General features: G+C 37.0%; 1 protein-coding gene across 1 annotated transcript in view; it reads left to right on the top strand.

Moving 5' to 3' along the window:
* LOC127658321 (dolichyl-diphosphooligosaccharide--protein glycosyltransferase subunit STT3B) overlaps nucleotides 1–21,539 on the top strand; it is a 75,677-nt gene that overhangs the window by 41,570 nt on the left and 12,568 nt on the right. The window contains exons 4-8 of the mRNA XM_052147553.1: nucleotides 460–525; nucleotides 7,136–7,235; nucleotides 17,032–17,130; nucleotides 18,311–18,457; nucleotides 20,565–20,613. Coding sequence (XP_052003513.1) covers nucleotides 460–525; nucleotides 7,136–7,235; nucleotides 17,032–17,130; nucleotides 18,311–18,457; nucleotides 20,565–20,613 — 461 coding nt within the window. The remainder of the gene's footprint in view (nucleotides 1–459; nucleotides 526–7,135; nucleotides 7,236–17,031; nucleotides 17,131–18,310; nucleotides 18,458–20,564; nucleotides 20,614–21,539) is intronic.

The raw sequence follows: 21,539 nt of genomic DNA, 5'->3' as shown, positions 1-21,539 counted from the left end.
CATTTGTTGGTGCTTTATGGAGCTTGATACACTCTGGTCCCCATTCACTTTGATTGTATTGAAGAGAGAGATATGAACAAAACATTTGTTCCATAGAAGAAAAATTAATCTATGTTTGGAATGACATGAGGGTGAGTAAATGATGACGGAATTAATTTTATGGGTGAACTATTCTTTTAACGTACTCCGACATCAGTCTCGTCTTTTTGCTGAACACAGACGTTAAGACAGCAGGAACAGATGCAGTGGCAGCAGTCTTTGTCTTAGCTCTTTGATTTTGCATGTCCTCCTTTCTGAAGTTTTCTGTCTCAGCTCAGACAGCAAAGACTTTCCAATTGAATTTTCTCTGTGTATTTCTTATCACCAAGTGTTCCTCGTCTTGGCTTTGTTTGAGGTGATGGAATCAGACTCTTTGTTTGGGATTAGCGGAATTAACTTAATTGTGTCCTCTCCACACAGGTGAAGTCGGTAAAAACTGGCTCAGTGTTCTGGGCCATCGGCTGCTGCCTCTCGTACTTTTACATGGTGAGTTTCATTGGATTATTGACCTTCAGGTGGGGTATGTCAGTGGATCTAAACTGGTGGGTCTCAGGTCTGTTCTGATGTGACTCTGGACAGCAATGCCCAAAAAATGCAAATAAAATAAATACAATGAACCCTGTAATCATATATAGTTTGCATAGCATAATAAATAGGCTTTTTAACTTTTTTTTTAAATAACACCGCAAGATATTAACAGCGCAAGATACTGAAAAAGAAACCGCTAGAGAAACATTTGTTTATAGAAGATATTACGAATGGATTAACTTCTGCAAAGATAATGACTCGAATGAACGGGTGGGAATTTGAACTAGGTTACGCGCTAGTCATAATATACGTTACTTGCATTGCAATAACTTGCCTTGTGAATGCTGTTTCCGTAAATAACCCACTACATGCAATGCAACATCCTCAACTGGTTAAAGACTGAAAATGAATAAACAGTCTCTAAAGCATGAAGAATTTAGTATAATGTAGACTAACTTCTAAAGAGTTATTAGTACAGTATATTCTTTATAGTCTATCATTTCAGAAGTTTTAATTTTTAACATCAAGAAAGTTGTTCAGTATTTTATAATTACCGTAATTTCCGGACTATAAGCCGCAACTTTTTTCCCACGCTTTGAACCTCGCGGCTTATACAATGACGCGGCTAACATATGGATTTTTCCCGCTTTCAAATTTTATAAAAAATAAAAAAAAAAAAACATTCTGTGACGTGCTCAGTTTTTTGGCGGCGTGAAGCTTTCATTAGACCAATGAAATTGACCTTAACCCGTTCGGCAAAACAACTTTTTTTGTTTACTGTTTAGATTAAATCGAGCGCACTCAAACTTCCCATCATTCTGATTACGGTAGTAATTTTGTCACCCTCACCATGGCAAAGACATGGAGAAACGCATATGATGCTGCTTTCAAGTTGAAGGCGATTGATCTGGCTGTTGGAAAAGTAAATAGAGCTGCTGAACGGGAGCTTGGTCTTAATGAGTCGATGATAAGACGTTGGAAACAGCAGCGTGAGGAATTGACTCAGTGCAAAAAGACAACTAAGCTGAGGCTATTTAACTCCGACACCGAAAGAGATGACTTCAGTGGTTTCAGTGCACAGGACGAGGAAGATAGTGACCAGTGACTTTATTGGTAGGCTACTGTTACATGCAAATGTTTTATTACAAGCCGTGTGTCGCAGCGGGGGCGTGGTCAAGCGCCTGTCCGGGAGAGAAAACTGTAAGGGCGCTTACACCTGCGCTAAATTATGTCTAACACCGGTGTCTAATTTCAAGTGCCCTGCTTCACGTGTCCTTCTTGGGAAAACTGTCACACGGGCACCAGTGCCCTTACCGCTTTTCTCTCCCGGACGGGCGCTTGACCACGCCCCCGCTGCCACACCGTGTTTCGTTAAAGCCTGAGTAAAGTTCATTTGTTTCAATGTACCGGTAGGCACCTGCGGCTTATAGACAGGTGCGGCTTATTTATGTTCAAAATAATATTTTATTTAAAAATCAGTGGGTGCGGCTTATATTCAGGTGCGCTCAATAGTCCGGAAATTACGGTAACCTGTCTTTTATATGTTTTATACAAATACATTTTCTTTTATCTAAATGTTTGGATATTTGATTAAAGTTTAACTAAATTATATATATTTTTCATTGAGTAAAATGAAATGCCATTTTAAAGTAAAACTGACTAAAATGTATGAATATGCATGTTAGTGTGTTAAAATGTACACTGCATGAAATCATTGAATTCAAGACACATTTAGAAAGCCACAGCTTAAATTGTAAAGACAATGTAGGCGTGGACGATATGACCAAAATCGGAGTAATTTTATATCGCAATAACAATATAGTAATTTTGGGGGGAAATTGTGAAAAAATGGCTTGTGTATTAAACATATTGTAATATCTATTTTTGGGTAATTCTGTCAGTGAATTAAATACTTGAAATATTTCCTCATATCATTTTCTCTTTATTTGGAGCTTGACAATAGTCAAAAGTACAAAAAAACAACAACAATTTGTTTTTAAATAATTCTTACCATAATGCAAAATTTCATATTATGCCACATTTCACTATATATTTGGTTTGTTGTTGACCAATATTATTATAAACTGTCCCCAAGAAACTCGAGATCTTCCCAAAGCGATATAACATGGAGAATACCGGTAATACAAAATAAAAAATAAAAAATCACTTCTTGCAGAAAATTTCCAAAATTATTTAAACTGGAATCCTGCTTGACTCACGCGCACTTGTGTGCTCCAGAGATAGCTCAAACAACGCTCACGTGAAGCACAGCAGCGCGTGTTCGACGGGAAGCATATTAAAGCTTATAAACATGAGATGAATGCAAATTAATTTTCTTAGGTGGCTGACGATTGTTTTAAAAAAACATTTAAACCATGTCCATGTTTCTTAAATTCTCTCTCACATGAGGCCCTGCCCACTGATAGATAAGCCCACATAGATATTTTACATATACACGAAATAGCAAAATCTCTATTGATTGTCACTTTATATCGTCATCACAATATATATTGTCATATCGCCCAGCCCTAAGACAATGTAAAAATAAAAAGTCTGTTTTCCTATTCAGCTTATGCCATGTTAACGATTTGCATATTGTTGGCACTATGCAGTTCATGGTAATGACTAGTTCATGGCAAACATGTCAATTTTTTTATTGTAAGGGCATTTTTGTTGCCTTTTATACGCTAAACCATTTTGGTTCTAGATTGATTGGCGCATTATGTCCAATGTTAAATATAGGTCCTTAAGCAAAACCATTTGAGAACCACTGAAAATGCACCTCTTCGACCGGCTCTGTCAGGTGAAAAAGAAAGGAATGAAATGAGGAGTGTTTGCAGGGAATGAGGATGAATGGATGGAACTAAATGACTAACGTAATTGGGGGAGGAAAAACTATTTGTGTGATTCTCAGTCAATAAACCTCTCTCTCTTCCTCTCTCTATCTCAGCCCATTAATGCAATATGTAAAATAAATGAATAAGCAAACAGGACCATCCATCACGCAGTCCTGGTGGGGGCCATGTGCCAGTCGTTTATGAATATCGGCCATTTCTGTAACCTGAGATCCTACCTCTGGAGGATAGCAGAGCTCATTAATAATAGAAACCTCCAGTCCTTCCCAACCCCCAATAGTCTCTGTCTTTCCAAATGTGTTTATAATCATAAATGCAATCTGAGCCATCTGCTCCGTTGGGGCCTTGGGGTCCAGTAAGGTTCGATAGATCCAACAGGCATGCTAGTGGGGGGCATGGGTTTAGAGCAGTGGTTCTCAACCGGTTGGGGGGGCGCGAGTAGGCTACGATGGAAGGGGAAAAAAAACTGGAAAAACATTTTTTGGGGGCAAATTTTTTTTATCACTAAACTACTGTCATAAAAAGTTATAGTTTTGTATATACATAACTCCTGAATAAAAATTAAAATGTGTTTGGACTGATTTAAAAAAAAAAGTTTTGAACAAATTTGATTGGTTTGTCGATAGTGAGCGCAAATGCAAGTGATAAGCGGTTTCATTATGCGAGTCATTGAGTCGTTCATTCAAATGATTCGTTCAAACGGCCGATTCATCTAGAATGAGACAGATGTTTGTGAATGGGTCATTGAATCTTTGACTCAACCGATTCGTTCACAACACTGAATCATTCAAAACACGATTGAGTATTGCTGTGAGATGCGCTATGGCTATGCTGTGATCTTTGTTTGGATTCATCGGATCTATTTTCGCTGCTAAAATAGACCAAAACAGTCATTATTTCGTCTAAAATGTAAGTGACTTAATATTATTAACTTGTTTGTTGGACTGTCATATGAAATCAATGTCACATTTTCAATCGTGAGGGGATGCTAAATTAAGTGATGGTCAATTGTCAGCTGTCTTGGTCGTCAGGTCGTGTGATGTATGTTGCTGAACTGTATTCAAATGTTATAAATATAAAAACAACACATTTTGAAATTTAACTGCAGTATGTCAATTTAGTTTATTTGTGTGAGCTGCGCTCATAGACTTTAGAAAACGGCGCTCATTTGTTTGATTTCAACCTGTCTTTGCAAGGCCGCGAAACTCATATTTGCTCCTTGCAGACAAAGTGCACGCCTTCACACAAAAACTAGACCTCTGGCATGGCCGCATCAGTCGAGGGAACTGCGACATGTTCCCCAGCCTTGCAGACTTTATCACTGATGCAGGCACGTCACACGATTTCTCCTCCCCATTTCAATCAGCGTCTGAGCACCTGTCAGCAATGAGAAAACAATTTGCGACGTACTTTAAAGAGGATTATTGTTCTTTTGCGTGGGTTCGAGATCCGTTTGTGTGCACAGCAAACGAGCTATCAATTGATATGCAGGAACAGCTTATTGAGCTGAAGAGTGACAGTAGACTGAAGGAACTCTTTAGCTCCTGCCCTCTTTCGTCATTCTGGGCAGCATTGATGCAGGAATACCCTGAACTCTGTGACGTTGCCTTGAAGATTCTCCTTCCTTTCGCGTCGACATATTTGTGTGAGGCAGGATTCTCAAAAATGACTGCACTCAAAACGAAATACCGCAATCGTGCACAAATCGAGGATGATTTGAGGCTATGTTTATCAAACATTGAGCCAAGAATTGAGGATCTTTGCAAGGCAAAGCAAGCTCAGGTCTCACATTAACATCACCTACCAGCAAGCTTCTGTAAAAAATGCAGATGATGCCTACTATTAGGCCTAGTAATAATAACAATAATAAAGCATAAATTAATATCAAAGGTCTGGTGCCAATTCCCAATTATAGCCTAGTAATGATAACAGGCCTACTGATGATGATGATGATGATAATAATAATAATAATAATAATAATAATAATAATAATAATAACAACAATAAAGCATGTAACCTCATATAATTATATAGCAATAGCCTAGTAATGATGATAGGCCTACTACTACTCATAATAATAATAATAATAATAATGCCTGCAAGCTCACATTAGAAGTCTGGTGCTACTGCCAATAATAATAATAATAATAATAATCATAATAATCATAACAACAATAAAGCATGTAACCTCAAATAATTATATAGCAATAGCCTAGTAATGATGATAGGCCTACTACTACTCATAATAATAATAATAATAATAATAATAATAATAATAATGCCTGCAAGCTCACATTAGAAGTCTGGTGCTACTGCCGATAATAATAATAATAACAACAATAACGCATGGGGCGGGTGGGGGGCACTGGGGCCCGAACTGCAATGAACCAGCTTTGGGGGGGCCCAGCTTGCAAAAGGTTGAGAACCCCTGGTTTAGAGAATATATCTTTATAGGGGACATCCTAAGTGACCTAGAAAAGTGCAGAGGTTCCCAAATGGCTGGGTGTGCTGCTCAAACTGTGATCCCACAGTTTGAGCAGCACTGCATTAGCATACCAGCAGTGGTATGCGGAGTGACCCCTGGTGTTACGTAACACAACTCGACACAATCAAAATATACAAATAACAAAAATCTTTATTTTTATATAGCATTTTGGTAAGGTTTTTATTTAAAAAACAAATTTTACAATATAGTTTTGTTTGTCCAAAACCATAATAGTTCACATTCTACTTTGTTGAAGAAGTTATTTTCGCTGATGGGGCCGGGCTATCACAATTTTAGTCCTACCACCAAAGTAAGAGCAGAAAAAAATGAGGCAATTGGCAAAAAAGTAACAATTTTAGATTGTTTGCTCTCGAAGCATAAAGGATAGATGCTTTACTGCAAGTGAGTCTCCATTAATCACTGAGCGAACAAGTGTGTGCGTATCTGCATCAATCAAACCAATCACAACCGAAAAAGGAAGCGCAATCATTTTGTTTCAACTATACAGTTTGATAAAATGTTTGTTGTTGCACATCAAATTTAGGTTTAAATGCAACCATAATTCATTTTCAATCTTACATGCAATGCAATAAATTTTATTTGATTAGAAAAGTAACTAATCTGATTATAACAGAATAAGGACATTAGGCTAAAGAAGTTTAGAGGAGGGAATGTTTGTGTTTCTGCAGGACCTTTTACCTCTTACCAGTTAACACTAAAGATTGTGTTTGGATTTTCTTCATTGTCATTTAAACTGAGTGGTTTAAATGGCAATTTATATTGTAGCATCTACAGTATATTTTAAACTCTTTTTGTGCACAAGGTATTGCATGCAATCAAATATGTGTATTTTTTACCAAATAATAAATACATAAAATATAGGGAATAAAATAAAGGTCTTTTTTTTTTATCTGATAATTCAAAGAAATAATCCACAGATTAATGGATTATCAAAATAATCCTTTGTTGCAGCACTACATGATTGCCTACCAATGATGTAACCGATCTGACAGAAGTTCACAGTGCTTTTAAATAGATGAGAAGTCTTGAAAAGGCTATTTAACCCCAAATTCCCAAATATATTTGTGTGCCTTTTTATATTTGTTTTTTAAGTTAGATGTAGCATTGTTGTGACTAGGTTGTTCTTGGTCTGATTTAGTCAAAAATGGTACTTGAAACGTTTTAGAACCACTGTGCTAATGGAATGGCGTGTGTGTTTGTATTGCAGGTGTCTGCGTGGGGTGGTTACGTCTTCATCATCAACCTGATTCCACTCCATGTGTTTGTGCTGCTCCTTATGCAGCGTTATAGCAAGAGGTTATACATTGGTGAGTCACCTGTGTTGTATGTCTGGTTCTTGTCAGAAATGCACACATTACCACCCACACAAACACACAGCGTAATCCTTTTTTGCCTCTACAACAAAATGTGTTCCTGCTCTTTCCCACTTGCTTTTTCATTTGGATACACATTCACTCAAACACACACATGCAGTCGTGACAGTTAAGTGCTTGGCTATGCATGTCTCTCTCACGTTGACAGCACTGTTTAAAGAGGATGTTGATATTTAATTACACATTTATTCCTCCCACTCCACTCTTGCCTCTCACAGACAATCACATAAGTTCACTGATCTTAGGAAACATTGACTTTCACTTTGCAGCAAAAGCCTTTAATTCACATCCACTGTCTTAAATGCCAAATCATGCTAACTACATCAATTAGGACTAGGGATGCACCAATACCACTTTCTCTTCCGATATTGGAAATTTCAGTATCAATTGATTTCGATCCCAAGCCGATACCACTGTTGTTTTGCATAATCAGTTTAGAATATCTTTACATTTTTGTGTGGGACAAAAATTTTGTAAGAAACACAAACCTCTAACTATACATCATTTTAATATAAATGTGTAGCCTATTAAGGAAAATGTATTGTTAACTAGTCTACTTGATAATGTAGTAGCAAAATTAAAAGTAATTCCAGTTAAAGTTTTCAGTAGAAAAGATTGTAATTTTCTTGGCACAATTTTGTCAACGTGTATGTGGACTTTGAAGGATTCAGATCTCTTTTTTTTTTTTTTTTGTTCACTATATATGAGCTTAGTGGACTTAAATATTTTTGTAATTTGTAAAGAAATAATAATCAATTATAATAATCAATATTATTGAGTTTTAGAATTCTATACTATAACAGATGTGCTCCTTTAACTTTAAAACCCTTGGGCTTTTATTTTGACAATTGGAACACTCCAGGAATAAGTGTTTGTATGTGGGCTAGTTCACAGTAGTTTAATTAGCCTCTTTTTCAAAATCTGGTGAAATGGTCCTCAGGTTCCATTCTCAGTGCATTTTATTAGATAAATCTTTTGCAATTCAAAGAGCTATCACATGTCTTCAAGTGGCTTTGAATTAAATGCACGAGTCATATGGGCTACTTTAATGGTGCCTTTATGGCGCTCTTATATCAGTTTGTCATATAAGACAAGCCCAATCTATTTCAATTTTTAAATCCACGTTAAACACTATTTTTCCTCTCGTTTACAACGCTGTGTAAACTGTTTAAATTGGGTTTTTCTTTTAATAACGTCTTTTAATTCATCAATTGCTGTTGTGCTTTTTTGTTGTTGTGTTTTTTTGTTTATGCTGCTCTGTTGTAAAGCACATTGGCCAAACTCTTAATGTTTTTATTTGTGCTGTATAAATAAAGAAAAGAACGTTTTGTAGCTTTACAGTAACGAACATGACTAACACACATTATCAGATTTGGATCGGACTTGTCTGACCGATACCTGATCTGTCTAAAAGCGTCAGTATCAGAGCCGGTTCCGATCCAGGTATCGGATCAGTGCATCTCTAGTTTTTATTCTACTTTTAGTGTTTTAGGGCTGCCAACGCTAATGCATTAACTGAAATACTCTAAAAATGCTTAACAATATTACAGTTCTCTGGTCTGCCAAGTCTATTATTTAGTGGCATTTTCTTGCTTAAAGAATGTTTACAATTTTATGTGCTTGTGTACTTAATGTATGTATACCTGTATACTTTATACATTTTTACTTTTAGTTTAATTAGTTTTGGAGTTATGAAATGCATTTTAGGTTCGTTTCAGTTTTTCTTCAAAATATATTAGTTTTTGTTTTCTTTTAAGTTAACCGGAATGTTTTAATTTTAGGTTTCGTTAACGATAATAAAATGGAGCAAAGCACTCAAAGCAAAAAATACCTATTCTATTCCATCAAGAGCAAAACCTCTCTTTTTTTTTTTTTTGGAACCGCTGCCCTTTTTTTGTCTTTGACTGATTGTGCCATTTTTAGGTAAATTAATAATTGAAGGTGCAGTGTTTTTGTGAGGCCTTTGAGCAAGTGCTCTGCCACAGTGCTTATTCTTTTAAAATCTTTAATAACTCCCTCGCTCCCAACTTGCCACAGCTGCCACAAGATTGCTTACGCTGATCGATGCTGGGTATTAGCTCCATCTGGCTTTGTTCTGGAATGTTCTTGCCTTAGGCCCCACTATACAGTTGCCATGGGCTGACTCCACTCGGAGTATCAGTGGCACCTCTTCTAATAGATCATACTGATTAGATTAAGTAGCAATGTGTGCGTTGTCTGGGACTGGGGCCTAGACAAAGGACAGCAGTCACGATGTGTATCTAGAGATGGATGGAGAACAGTGTAATACCATTGAGATCTGTAATCTAGCATCTCTGCTTCACCTTGTTCTGTCCTTCTAAAGTGATGTTTGGTTTGTGATTTTTATTCTCAATGCATTTTAACCCAAAAATGGCAAGAACTGGCTGAATATTTGCCAGTTCAATCTGTTTGCCACACTCATATGCAACTTACATGAGTAAGGGTACATCCCCCCCCCCCCCCGTCCATCAGGAAACAAAATCGTATTTACAATGAACAGAGTTGATACAATAATTGAATCGACTGCCAAGTTGATACAATCCATCACCGCAGGACTTCAGATTTGAGTTGTGTAGCATCACACTACAAGATCTCCCCTGTAGTTGTGGATGGTTTGTGCGATAATAGTCATGTGACGGTATTCAGTTATACGGTATATCACGTAATTAACATGCACTTCAAAATATGTAAATAATTCTAGATAGATTTTAGATTTTTTTTGATCATACAGTAGTTTTTATTCCATCAACAAATTGAGCTTTACAACACCGTGTTTTCGGCACAAATGAAACATGCGCAATCTGATGTAAACAAACCAGCGTGGACTAGAAGCATAGTTTGAGGAATGCAGCCGACACTTTATCCGCTGTAAGTATTTTGCGTTCCATCAAAATGCAGAGGGAGTGATGGTTTCCCTTTGTGTAAAACATGCGGCAGAAAAGTGGCAGCGACACATGGGAACACCTCCAACATGATCGCTCATTTGCGTGACAATAATTCTGTTAAATTCAGCAAGATAAAGGTAAGTTGTGACACTTTTGCTCGTTTTTCCATTTGCATATGTGTAGCTTGCTTTCAAGTCACTTAAGAGGAGTTCGCTAAAACTTCTCAAGCTACACAGTAACGTTTGCGTCTCATAGTAAAAACTAAAATACAGTTAATAGATACAATAATACAGACAATACCATACAGATAATGTGTGTGCGTGCGTGCGCTTGTGAGTAATTTGATTAAAAATAATTGTATTTATAACCCCAGTGAGCAAGCAGAAGGCGACTGTGACAAGGAACACAAAACTCCATAAGATGTTGATTAATGGAGAAAAATAACCTTGGGAGAAAACAGGCTCACTGTGGGGGCCAGTTCTCCTCTGGCTGAACAGCATGAATATAATGCAAATATTAGTTATTTGTGTGCAGTGCAAGTCATGGTTTAAAATTAGTAAACTAAGTAAGTGTTATGGGCCAGTGTTTAAACAAAGATTTTGTATTAACTGTAAGATTAATGACTAATGTCTTTGAAGTCCATCCTGGATTAACTGCAGAAGTTCACATAGATGCATTGTACTTTGTTAATTGACTGATGCAATTTAGCAAGATGCAATTTAGCATCTTTATGCCAAGACAAAACTTCAATCCGAGCATATAATCACGTGTCTTGTTGAGCGCGTTACAGCGGAGACATAGCGCATGTGGAGGCTTCACGCATGCACAACTCGCTACGTGCCCCACCGAGAGCGAACCACATTATAGTGCCCATTAGGAGATTACCCTATATGACTCTAGCCTCCCTAGCAACAGGGCCAATTTGGTTGCTTAGGAGACTTGGCTGGAGTCACTCAGCACACCTTGGAATCAAACTCCAGGGGTGGTAGTCAGCATATTTACTCTATCCAAAATGCTTCTTGATATCTTACATTTATATTACCATAGCCAAAAGCCAAATAACAATTTTTTTCAAGGGTATTCCAACACTTGTCATAATTGCACATTTATTACATTTTCCACACTTATCAATGTTGTTAACCATTATATCGGAGCAGACATGGTGTCTTGTTTACTCGACCAAATGCATGTGTCCAACATTCATTGCTTTACGAAAGCCACCGGGTGGAAAATGGACCCATGGTGCTTGGGCCCATCATCGCTGCTTGCAGCTATATTTAAACTTGTTATTAAGAGAACAACAATAAAGTTTTTTTTATCTTTCAACCCATTTTGTAATGTTATTAAATACCATAATACCGTATACGTTGATTAAAAGCTTCAAAAATTATCGAGATGTGATAAATTGATACCGTCGCATGCAAACATGTTTGATATCCTCCGATTCTATGGAATCATAGTCCGAGGGCAAGAGTCTGAACCAGTCGTGTACTATGAGATCTTCTGTTATAATATGTCATCTCTGACTGGCCCAAAATCTGCAAACTGGAGCCGACAAGCCTCGACTAGTTGACTTGCACCAACTCGGCCTAACTAAAAATCAGGGCTACATTTGGCGTTACAGTCCTGTAGTTTAATGCAGCCTTTAGTGACTTAACATTTTTGGAAGATACTCAGTGTTACTCAGTTTAGAAGACCAGATATCCATGAGCAGAACTATATATACCACTTCTCTAAAAAAAAGTATTTTCATTTTTCACCAGTTTCTCAAGTATTGACTACAACTATTCATGGAGACTACTGCTGAATTATTCAATAAGCTATCACAGTTGCACCCTGGTCTTTTGCAGGGTTATGGGTCATTCATTTCAGATTCACCAGTCCATAATTATCTTGTGAAGACTAAACAAATTGTAATTAGTTGCTTCAAATGTCAGTCTGACAGTCTATATCTGTCTATATAAATCGTTCTTGCCCAGAATCAGCTGCAAAGTGAACCAGACTTAATGCTAAAAGTCAAAAGTTTTGCTCTGCCACACTTTGTGGCTCTAAATATTTCAGCTCAGGGTGGAATAATGTGCATTTGATTTGTTCAGTCAAACCAATGCTTCTTCCTTACCTCTCCCGTTTACTTTGGAAGCAGCCTGTCAACTGTCCATGGATGAGGAAATGTTATTTGCACAATTGTTGTCTGGCGGGGCAGGTATGCTTTGTCGTCTCATTAGAGCATATGTTTGGGGGGAAGATGATCGTCTTTAGCCTTAATTGATTCTTTTCAAATGCTGATATCTCGAACCGTTGATGCGCCGCTCTGTCACTAGCAGCCTTGGTTTCACTTCAGTTGCATCCTCAACTGCTGTGTCTCATGCACACTCTTAAAATGTTGTGTGGTTTCGACCTGTCTTCTGACAGGCTGTCAGCACCTGTCTTTCAGGTAGGGGTCCACTTGACATAGCTGTCAGTCATGTTTTGCACAGGTGACAGACTGTTACGTCTTTTCACCCTCTTAGGAATGGCTGCTCTCGGCCACTTGAGCATCAGTGCCTTTCCATTTAGCTGCTTTTGTATTGTGAAGTATTTGTTATAAGGTAGAATGTACTGAAAAATGTAAGAACTTCTTAAACTACTTCAAAGAGTTCTCATCAAAAAATCCTCCACATGCAGCACTCCACACTTCCTGTAGCACTTGCCATAGATGTGACTGTCTTGTCAGGCACTTCTCACACACCTTACAGTCAGCTGATCCCACAAAAGCTCAATGGGGTTAAGATCCATAACACTCTTTTCCAATGATCTGTTGTCCAATGTCTGTGTTTCTTTGCCCACTCTAACCTTTTATTTTTGTTTTTCTGTTTTAAAAGTGAATTCTTTGCAATTCTTCCCATAAGGCCTGCACCTCTGAGTCTTCTCTTTACTGTTGGACATGAAACTGGTGTTGAGCGGGTAGAATTCAATGAAGCTGTCAGCTGAGGACATGTGACGCTATTTCTCAAACTAGAGACGCTGATGTACTTATCCTCTTGTTTAGTTGTACATCTGGCCTTCCACATCTCTTTCTGACCTTGTTAGAGCCAGTTGTCCATTGCCTTTGTAGACTGTAGTGTACACCTTTGTATGAAATCTTCAGTTTTTTTGGCAATTTCAAGCTGCCTTCATTCCTCAAAACAATGATTGACTGACTAGTTTCTAGAGAAAGCCATTTCTTTTTTGCCAATTTTTTTTAACCTAATATTGATCTTAAGACATGGCAGTCTATTACATACTGTGACAACTCAAAAATTAACACTGACAATGTTAAGCTTCATTTAACGAACCAAATAGCTTTCAACTGTGTTTGATATAATGACGTGAATTTTTTTTATTTTTTTTTTTTTATTATTATTATTTTTTTACCAATTTAGCTTGATTACTCAAGGATAAGGTGTTGGAGAGATGGCTGCTGGAAATGGGGCCTGTCTAGATTTGATCAAAAATCACTTTTTTCAAATAGAGATGGTGCTGTTTTTTACATCAGTAATGTCATGACTATACTTTGGGATCAGTTGAATGCCACTTTGGTGAATTAAAGTACCGATTTCCTTCCGAAACAGCAAAATCTGTACATTATTCCAAACTTTTGGCCACCAGTGTGTGCATAATTTTTTGCAAAAAAAAAAAAAAAGATGCACAACAGATCTTTACAGTATTAATGAAAACATTAAATGAAAAACATCTGATTACCTGAGGCAAAAAAGGCTGCCATGGCTGAATCACAACATGCTGATATTCAGTACACTTGGTTATATGATATTTCTTACAGATAATAATCTAATAATATAACCTTTTAATATTATAATATTGTTATTAGAGTATTATTGCAACTGCTTTGAATATTACACTTTTATACAGTAGTAATTTATTTCTGTCGTAATGTCTTCAATTTCACACAATCATTTAAATATAGCTCTCATTTCAGTTGGACTTTTATTTTGAAAGATCTTTGAAGTTCTTCCTTTTTGTGTAGAGTTCGTTATATCAAGCTTCCCTCAACTTGCGAGATGAAATCTTCAAGCTGCAATGGATAATGTGTTCATTATGGAGTTCACAGCCATTTATACAATCAACCCACTGATCTGTGGCTCTGCAGCTGGATACTATTTTAGATACTGCATGAAAATCATGTATGTGTGTGACAGGCAGAAAGGTGCCTCTTATTCATACTGTGGCATGACTAAATTATTTCATAAGATTACAACCTTCTGCTGTTTAATGATCAAACTTGGCCATATAGAGTTTTTTTTTATTTTTTTTTCAAATGATCTTTGGTTTTAAATCAAAACTCTCACATTACATTTGGCTAATGGTAGCATACTTTAATATGGTACTGAAATTAACAAGATGATATCGTACCATTTTAAATATTTTGTTAGTGCCAGTATACCGTGCAACCCTAGTGCCAAATATTTCAAAGATATTCCAGAGTTGTTTGAGACAGTTAAATGTGATTCTCTGGCACAACTAAATGCCGCTTTGTTTACGAAGTTGTCTGAGAAACAGTTGGTACTTATTACTTTAGGGACTGATGGACTACAACATTTGTACTTATTTTCCACTAATTTATTTTGGATTGTCTGTACAACGTTCACAGAGACAGTTGTGTCACTATTTTATTGAGCTACCTATTTGTTGTATACTAGATAATTATTGTAGTAGAATTGTTTTTTAGATTTTCTTGTCCTTAAATGTGAACAAGCAAACTGGAATTGGTTGTCGGTCAATCAACCCCTTCCTGTGTAAGTGATTCTTGATTAAAATAAGCTACAATCTGCACCAGACATTTTGCTGACAATCGAAAGTCTGTGTCATGAGACTACACTCAAACCCATTCTTTTTTAAACTTAATTCCGTTGTGGATAATAGTTCTACACATTGGAAATTAGTTTTCTTTACATTAAATTAAACTGTAAACTGTACTCTATTGTGTAATGGAAACATAACTGAATTGAACTGAAATTGAGACTGAAAACATTGATGTCAAACTTACTCAACTGAATATTTTGCAGTTAACTACTTGCCCACTGTATCTAGTAGGTAACAATATATTTAATCCACTCTTCACCACAACTCCAACAAACTATTTTAAATCCAAACATAACAGAACTTGACACAAACAGATCCCTCGATGCCTTTCGCAGAAGAGTACTTCATTAAACTACGTAATTAAATGTATACATTAATTATTCATGTTCTCCCAATGCAAATTGATTAAGTAAACTTCTATATTACAAAATTAAATTGTATGCAATGAAATGAAGGTGTGACAAAAGTCGAGAAATGGGTTAATTCAGTTTCATTTTAATAAACTGAATTAAGGATGAGGCAAAAGTACATTTCTGGAGTGGCTATATATTAACACTTTGTACAAAAGATTATTTGGTTAGCAAGACATTTTGCTATTGTTTAAGTTTTAAATCATTGATAAGTTTGGCAAAATCCAGCAAATTTATGAATGTATTTATTTATTTTTATTAGCCCTTGCAGTCCTCCAAGTGTACACTTTGGTGACATAATTGGGACGTAGCCCAGATCCTAGGTAATTCCAGGAGATCTGAAGTCTCGGCCACTCTTTAAAACCGCCTTACTGTCTCTGACCCCATTTAGACCTGGCATGAAGATGCGTTGGAAGTGGGCAGCGTCAAATACTGATGTAAACTGAAAGCAACACGTTTTATGATTGGATCACAAAAACCACATATGGAAATGGTCAAACTCGTGACAGCATCTCTATTTAGGTGCAAATACTAATCCGTCCTGAATGCATCAAGTACAATACTTGCCCCCCACCCCCCTCCCAGAATTTTTGTTGTGTCTGGGAGAAATGCCATGCTGGTCTTGTTAACGCTTTGTATTTTATGACTTTTGCATTTGCCCACTGACGTGGTGACTGAAGTATGTCGTCATGAAATCAGAGACCCTCCCCTCGAAATCCAAACACAAGTGGTCAGACGAGACACATTTAAGTGACCAGGTGTAAACAGCTGTGTCTTGCCTGACCACAAATGATCAAATCACCCGAGATGCATCTTAATGCTAGGTGTAAGCGTAGTCTGTTTTACCCTCAAACCCACATACTGCTGCTGCCATTGCTTAAATGTAAATCAAGCACAAAACAGGATAAATTTGAATAACATTGCATTAGTTACCAACTGAAACTGTGCTTGTTGATTCAAGAGGCCTACTGCATTTACATATACATGTTTAGCAGACACTTTTATCCAGAACAATTTATAACTTCAGCAAACAGAGAAAAACTGCAAACTGAAGCAATTAATCAAAAAGAGCTAACAATATTGGAAGTGTCTCGGTGCAAATATGGAAAGTTTGCAAAACGTTACAGAAAAAGTAGTTATTTGTTTACTCCAAAAAAGTATAGGGTTTCCCATGTGAACTTGAAGGGAACTGACTTCATGCATCCACTAAGAATGACTTTTGGACCAGTTGGGTAAAAGTAAAAAATCTCTAGCATTATTTGTTTGCAGATGCCACTTGGATTGATACATATTTTGTTTTCAAATGCAATGAAACTCATACTGTATGTCTAAATGACCAGATACTTTTTCAGACCACTGTATATGGTCATGCATTTATAAACTGCTTATGGAAGAGCTTCCGACAGCTGTTTTTTTTTTTTTTAGAATAATTGTTTATTTGGTTGGTGGTTAGAAGCTTTTTTTAACAAATGTGGGACACTTTGAAAGTTTATATTTTATACTTTGTACCTTGTGATAACCCCCCTCTCTCTCTCTCTCTCTCTCTCTCTCTCTCTCTCTCTCTCTCTCTCTCAGCCTACAGCACGTTTTATATAGTGGGGTTGGTGCTGTCCATGCAGATCCCATTTGTAGGCTTCCAGCCTATCAGAACAAGTGAGCACATGGCCGCTGCAGGTAAGACTGGATTTCCACCATTCTTTGAGCTCTGAACTATTGCTGTGTTAGGCTGATCTAAGACATACTCGCTCTCAACTCAAATCCATAAACCCAAGCATGATATATTTGCAGTGATTTTGCTGGCAATATAAATTAAGCAACAGTGTTAATATTGTAATAGTGTTAATGTGCTTTTTTATTTGACCTTTAAGTTTCCTAAAGAGTCATTAGACTAGCTTCACTATTATTCCTTGTCTCATGGTATTTGAGCCTGAGAAAGATAAGTGAGATGTTTTAATAGCATCTCTGATTTAATTTCAGCGAATCAATTCAAAACTCAGATTCAGCTATTTGTATGCGCCTCCGCTCAAAAATGATCATGGCGTGGTATTTTTCATGTATTAATGTTTTAGTAAAAGAAGAAATATGTACTTTTAATATTTATGTTTATTATTTTTTACCATTTAAATTAAAATCATTAAACAGCTTTCTGCCTTGTGTTCATAAATCAAAAAAACATTGAAAACTTGTATTCTTTTTAACTATTTTTTACCAAATTTTGCTTCTAACAATAAACATTGGTGATGTGTTTTAATTTCAGAGTAAATATATTAATGAGAGCTGTTGACCAAAAGTGGATTTTGCTGATACTGATAACTAAGCTGGTGGAAAAGGCAGATAACCTATTAATCGGTCAAGTTTTTTTTTTTTTTTTATATCAATTTATTTAATATTTAAAAAAATATTTGTATCTTTCCTTACCGTGACAGGCACAGACATAGAAGCTACAAGCATTTAAAATGAATGCAATCCCAGATGCAGTTTATATTGCAAATAAAATACACTGGGGGCTCTCATATTTAAAAGTCTGTGCACCCAGCTCATACAAACACATAATGGAAACAACATGCACTCCTACAATCATCCATAATGTATTAAAATATAAACACTGTTATATAAACCATGTCATATAGGCTAATAAATACTGTATGAGCAAAAATTCATCAACAGTTATCATTCATCAATAGTAGATCATCAGATATATATCTCCTAGCTCTACCAAGAAGTGTGAATGATCACTCAACTGAACTCAGATCAGCATGGAGGCCAGTTCACCACTAGAAATTCATGACAATTAAAAAAAGTGTCTGAGAGTTGAGTACGAGTTGATGGCGCGTATGTGTGTGCTGCTTTGCAGGTGTTTTTGCTTTGCTGCAGGCATATGCCTTTCTGCAGTACCTGAAGGACAGACTGACCAGGCAGGAGTTCCAGACTCTATTCTTTCTGGGCGTGTCTCTGGCTGCGGGGGTGGTTTTCCTGACTGTCATTTACCTGACTTACACAGGTGAGTGCATTTACTGTAGTGCAAAAACAAAGCACTCCAATTAACATGGTCAGTGAGCCCTGTACCACTTCAGCAAATGTAGCCAAGCTATCATCCTAATATTAAGTTTGTAATATTGTCCTCTGCTCTCTAAAACTTAAGAACTCTAGTCTTTGTTTATGCTTTTTCAAGCAACACTTATGGCCTGTTCTCTGAAAGTTCAATGTAATTAATTGCACGACAGCACAAAATGGTTTCACACAAACGATTCACACAAAGTCCAGTGCAGGATTTTCAAATCCAATGTGGTATAATTTTTCATGATTCAAACTTGTCTCTGAAGAAAATAATCAATCATGCACAATTATTTAATTTTTCAAATTGAAATCAGACTTTGTTTGAACTTGACTTGTAATTTTCACTTTTAGTGCAGTGAGGCAAACTTCTACGCAACTTCTTAGACTTGATCAGCCAACTTTGTAAAGGTGTTAATAAAATAAATCATTTTTCATATGGATTTGAAAATCCAGACTTGTTATGAATTTGACTTTGATTTCAAGTACCAACAATTGAAAATGACCAAGTGATTTGTTTTTGGCTTTTATGCACTTCTATTTTGCAAGATTGTCAGAAAAATAGATTGCTCTGTGATAAATTGCCACACAGCAAGACTGATTTGCAGAATGAAAGGCTGTTGTGCTTTTCCCTGCTAATTAAAAAGCTTTGCTGCTGTTTACTTGTCAAGCAGGGGACACACCGTTGACAGTTTAAAATTAGTGGTCGACCGATATGGGCTAGTGCCATGCATGGCAGCTCTGCCGTCGTATGTGTGTGGGTGGGTTGGGTGAATGGGACACAGTGTAAAGAGCTTTGGTAACTGTTAAGGTTAAAAAAGGTGCTATATAAGTGCAGACCATTTACCATTTTTCACTGAAGAATTTGTTAATATATTAGGAAGAAGGAAATAACAGTACACACAGTAGTCAACCATGGATGGCAGGTCCACATTCTCAATCACATTTACTAAAAAAAAATACCAAATCAAGCCAATTCTACATACAGTTCATAGTGAAAATGACATTTACTTGTAGCACATGTTTACCTTTGTCTGCATCCGAAAACGTAGGCAGCTGACTTGCTGCCTAATCAGTTAATGGCTTAACTGACAGCTGTATGGAACTCTTAAGGAAACTGATCTCGAACATTTTGAAAAGTACCTTATTTTCATCCTATGTCTGTATACAGCCTACAGAGGCAGCATTTTCTTCGGACACGGCCTTAAAGTTGCACTCCCGCTCATGTGCGCATCCAGCTCGAGCAACAATCTCCTAACAGTTTAAACTGTCTGGATCGCCTGCTTGGAGTAACAGAGTGACCGTCATAATTTTTGTATCAGAGGGATTTTGAGCGGTCTATTATTGTAGTAACACGATGGCACGTAACAAGAAAAGGAACTGTGACTTGTTTTTTACATGTCTCACGTTTCACGTGCAAGCAGCCGATTCTCTGCGGCCTCGAGAAATTGGCCAACTGGGAAAATGTATCGGCTGATGCAGATAAAGTCCAAATATCAGCCAATTTATCAGCCTCAGTGACCACCATTTAAAATTATTTTTGTGAGGCAATGTATCACCTTTAAATGACAGTCAGATGACAAATCCCTTTATATTTTGCACTTGACTAAATCAACTCCACACATTTAAATGACAAAGAAAAAATCCACACTCCTCACATCAAAATCTTTTCTTTCTCACCTGAATACAGCGTGACTCTTTGACCCCAGTCTCTTAACACTGAACCTCTGGCAGCATATATGGAGTCAGAGTGATTTGCTTGTATTCCCCTCGCACCCAGGGCTTCTATTAATCTTTCTGCCGCATGGCCCTGTGGGCCGTAAGGCCTCTGAGATCTCATTAAGCACTTCCCTTCTCTCACCACACTGCTTTTCAAACCGAGCGCAGCCTCACGGTGTAGATTAATTCAAAACGTTGCAGGCTATATGTGTGGTATTAGGGCTTATTGGACTCAGTCCAAACTTGCTCCTCAGAAGCTGCTTGAAAGTGCTTTTGTGTCAGTAATGGTTGGGTGTTTTGGGTGTGTTCATTCTGTTGTGTTAATGTGCTTTCAGGGTACATTGCTCCTTGGAGTGGACGTTTTTACTCGCTATGGGACACAGGGTAAGCATTCTGCACAGTTTACCTTTCATACACTTCTTTCCTGATGCTTGGTCATGTGATTAAGTGACTAATAGTTAATTAGCACACCCTGTTAGCTAACAATTGCTTAACAATTTAAGACGTTTTGTTTTCTTCTTCAGGGGCTCAATTTTATAGCATGATTTACAGGATTTAAAAAAAGTCTGCATTAGTCCACATAAACAATCTGGGATACACAATTTGAACCTGGAAAACGTATGACAAGAAATTAGAAATATTTAGGATTCTTCACATTTTAGGACACTTAATCAGATATGCAAATTTGTGACGTTGACCATGTTAAAGTCATTTACTCACCCTCGTGTCATTCCAAACCTGAACGACATCTGAAGAATATAAAAAGTGCATTTTGAAGAATATCCTGGCCACTCTTTTCCATACAATGTAAGTGAATGTGGACTGTGACTATCAAGACCCAAAATGACAAATCTCGTAAAACTGGATATAAACGACTTGTCTGCTATATTCCAAGCCTCCTAAAGTCAGTTGCAATCTTTGTGTGAGGCAAACCAAAATTTAAATTATTCAGTAATAATCTTCCCATCCAGAGGGCTGTTAACTGCTGCAAATCATTCCAAACTATCTTTAATGTACCAAGAACAGACATTGGGTGTATGTCAAGAGTTTCACTGAATAATGTCTTAAATTTCAGTCTGTTCCTCTTATGGCTTAGTGATGTGCAAAATTACCAACTTTCATAAGCGACTAGTCGGTCGGTTGTTTGAATGATTATTCGCTATGTTCACTTGACCCTGATCAGACACGTTTAAGTTGGGAGTCTGAAGGCGATTCTCGCTGCTTATTCAAAAGTGCAGAACTGCAAAATAATGATACAGGTACACTTGGTTCATGACATCAGGCAGTTTATTGCTACTACTGTACTACTA

The sequence above is a fragment of the Xyrauchen texanus genome, chromosome 17 (genome assembly GCF_025860055.1).
Source record: "Xyrauchen texanus isolate HMW12.3.18 chromosome 17, RBS_HiC_50CHRs, whole genome shotgun sequence".
NCBI classification, from domain to species: domain Eukaryota; kingdom Metazoa; phylum Chordata; class Actinopteri; order Cypriniformes; family Catostomidae; genus Xyrauchen; species Xyrauchen texanus.
This window is presented reverse-complemented; position numbering and strand designations above follow the sequence as displayed.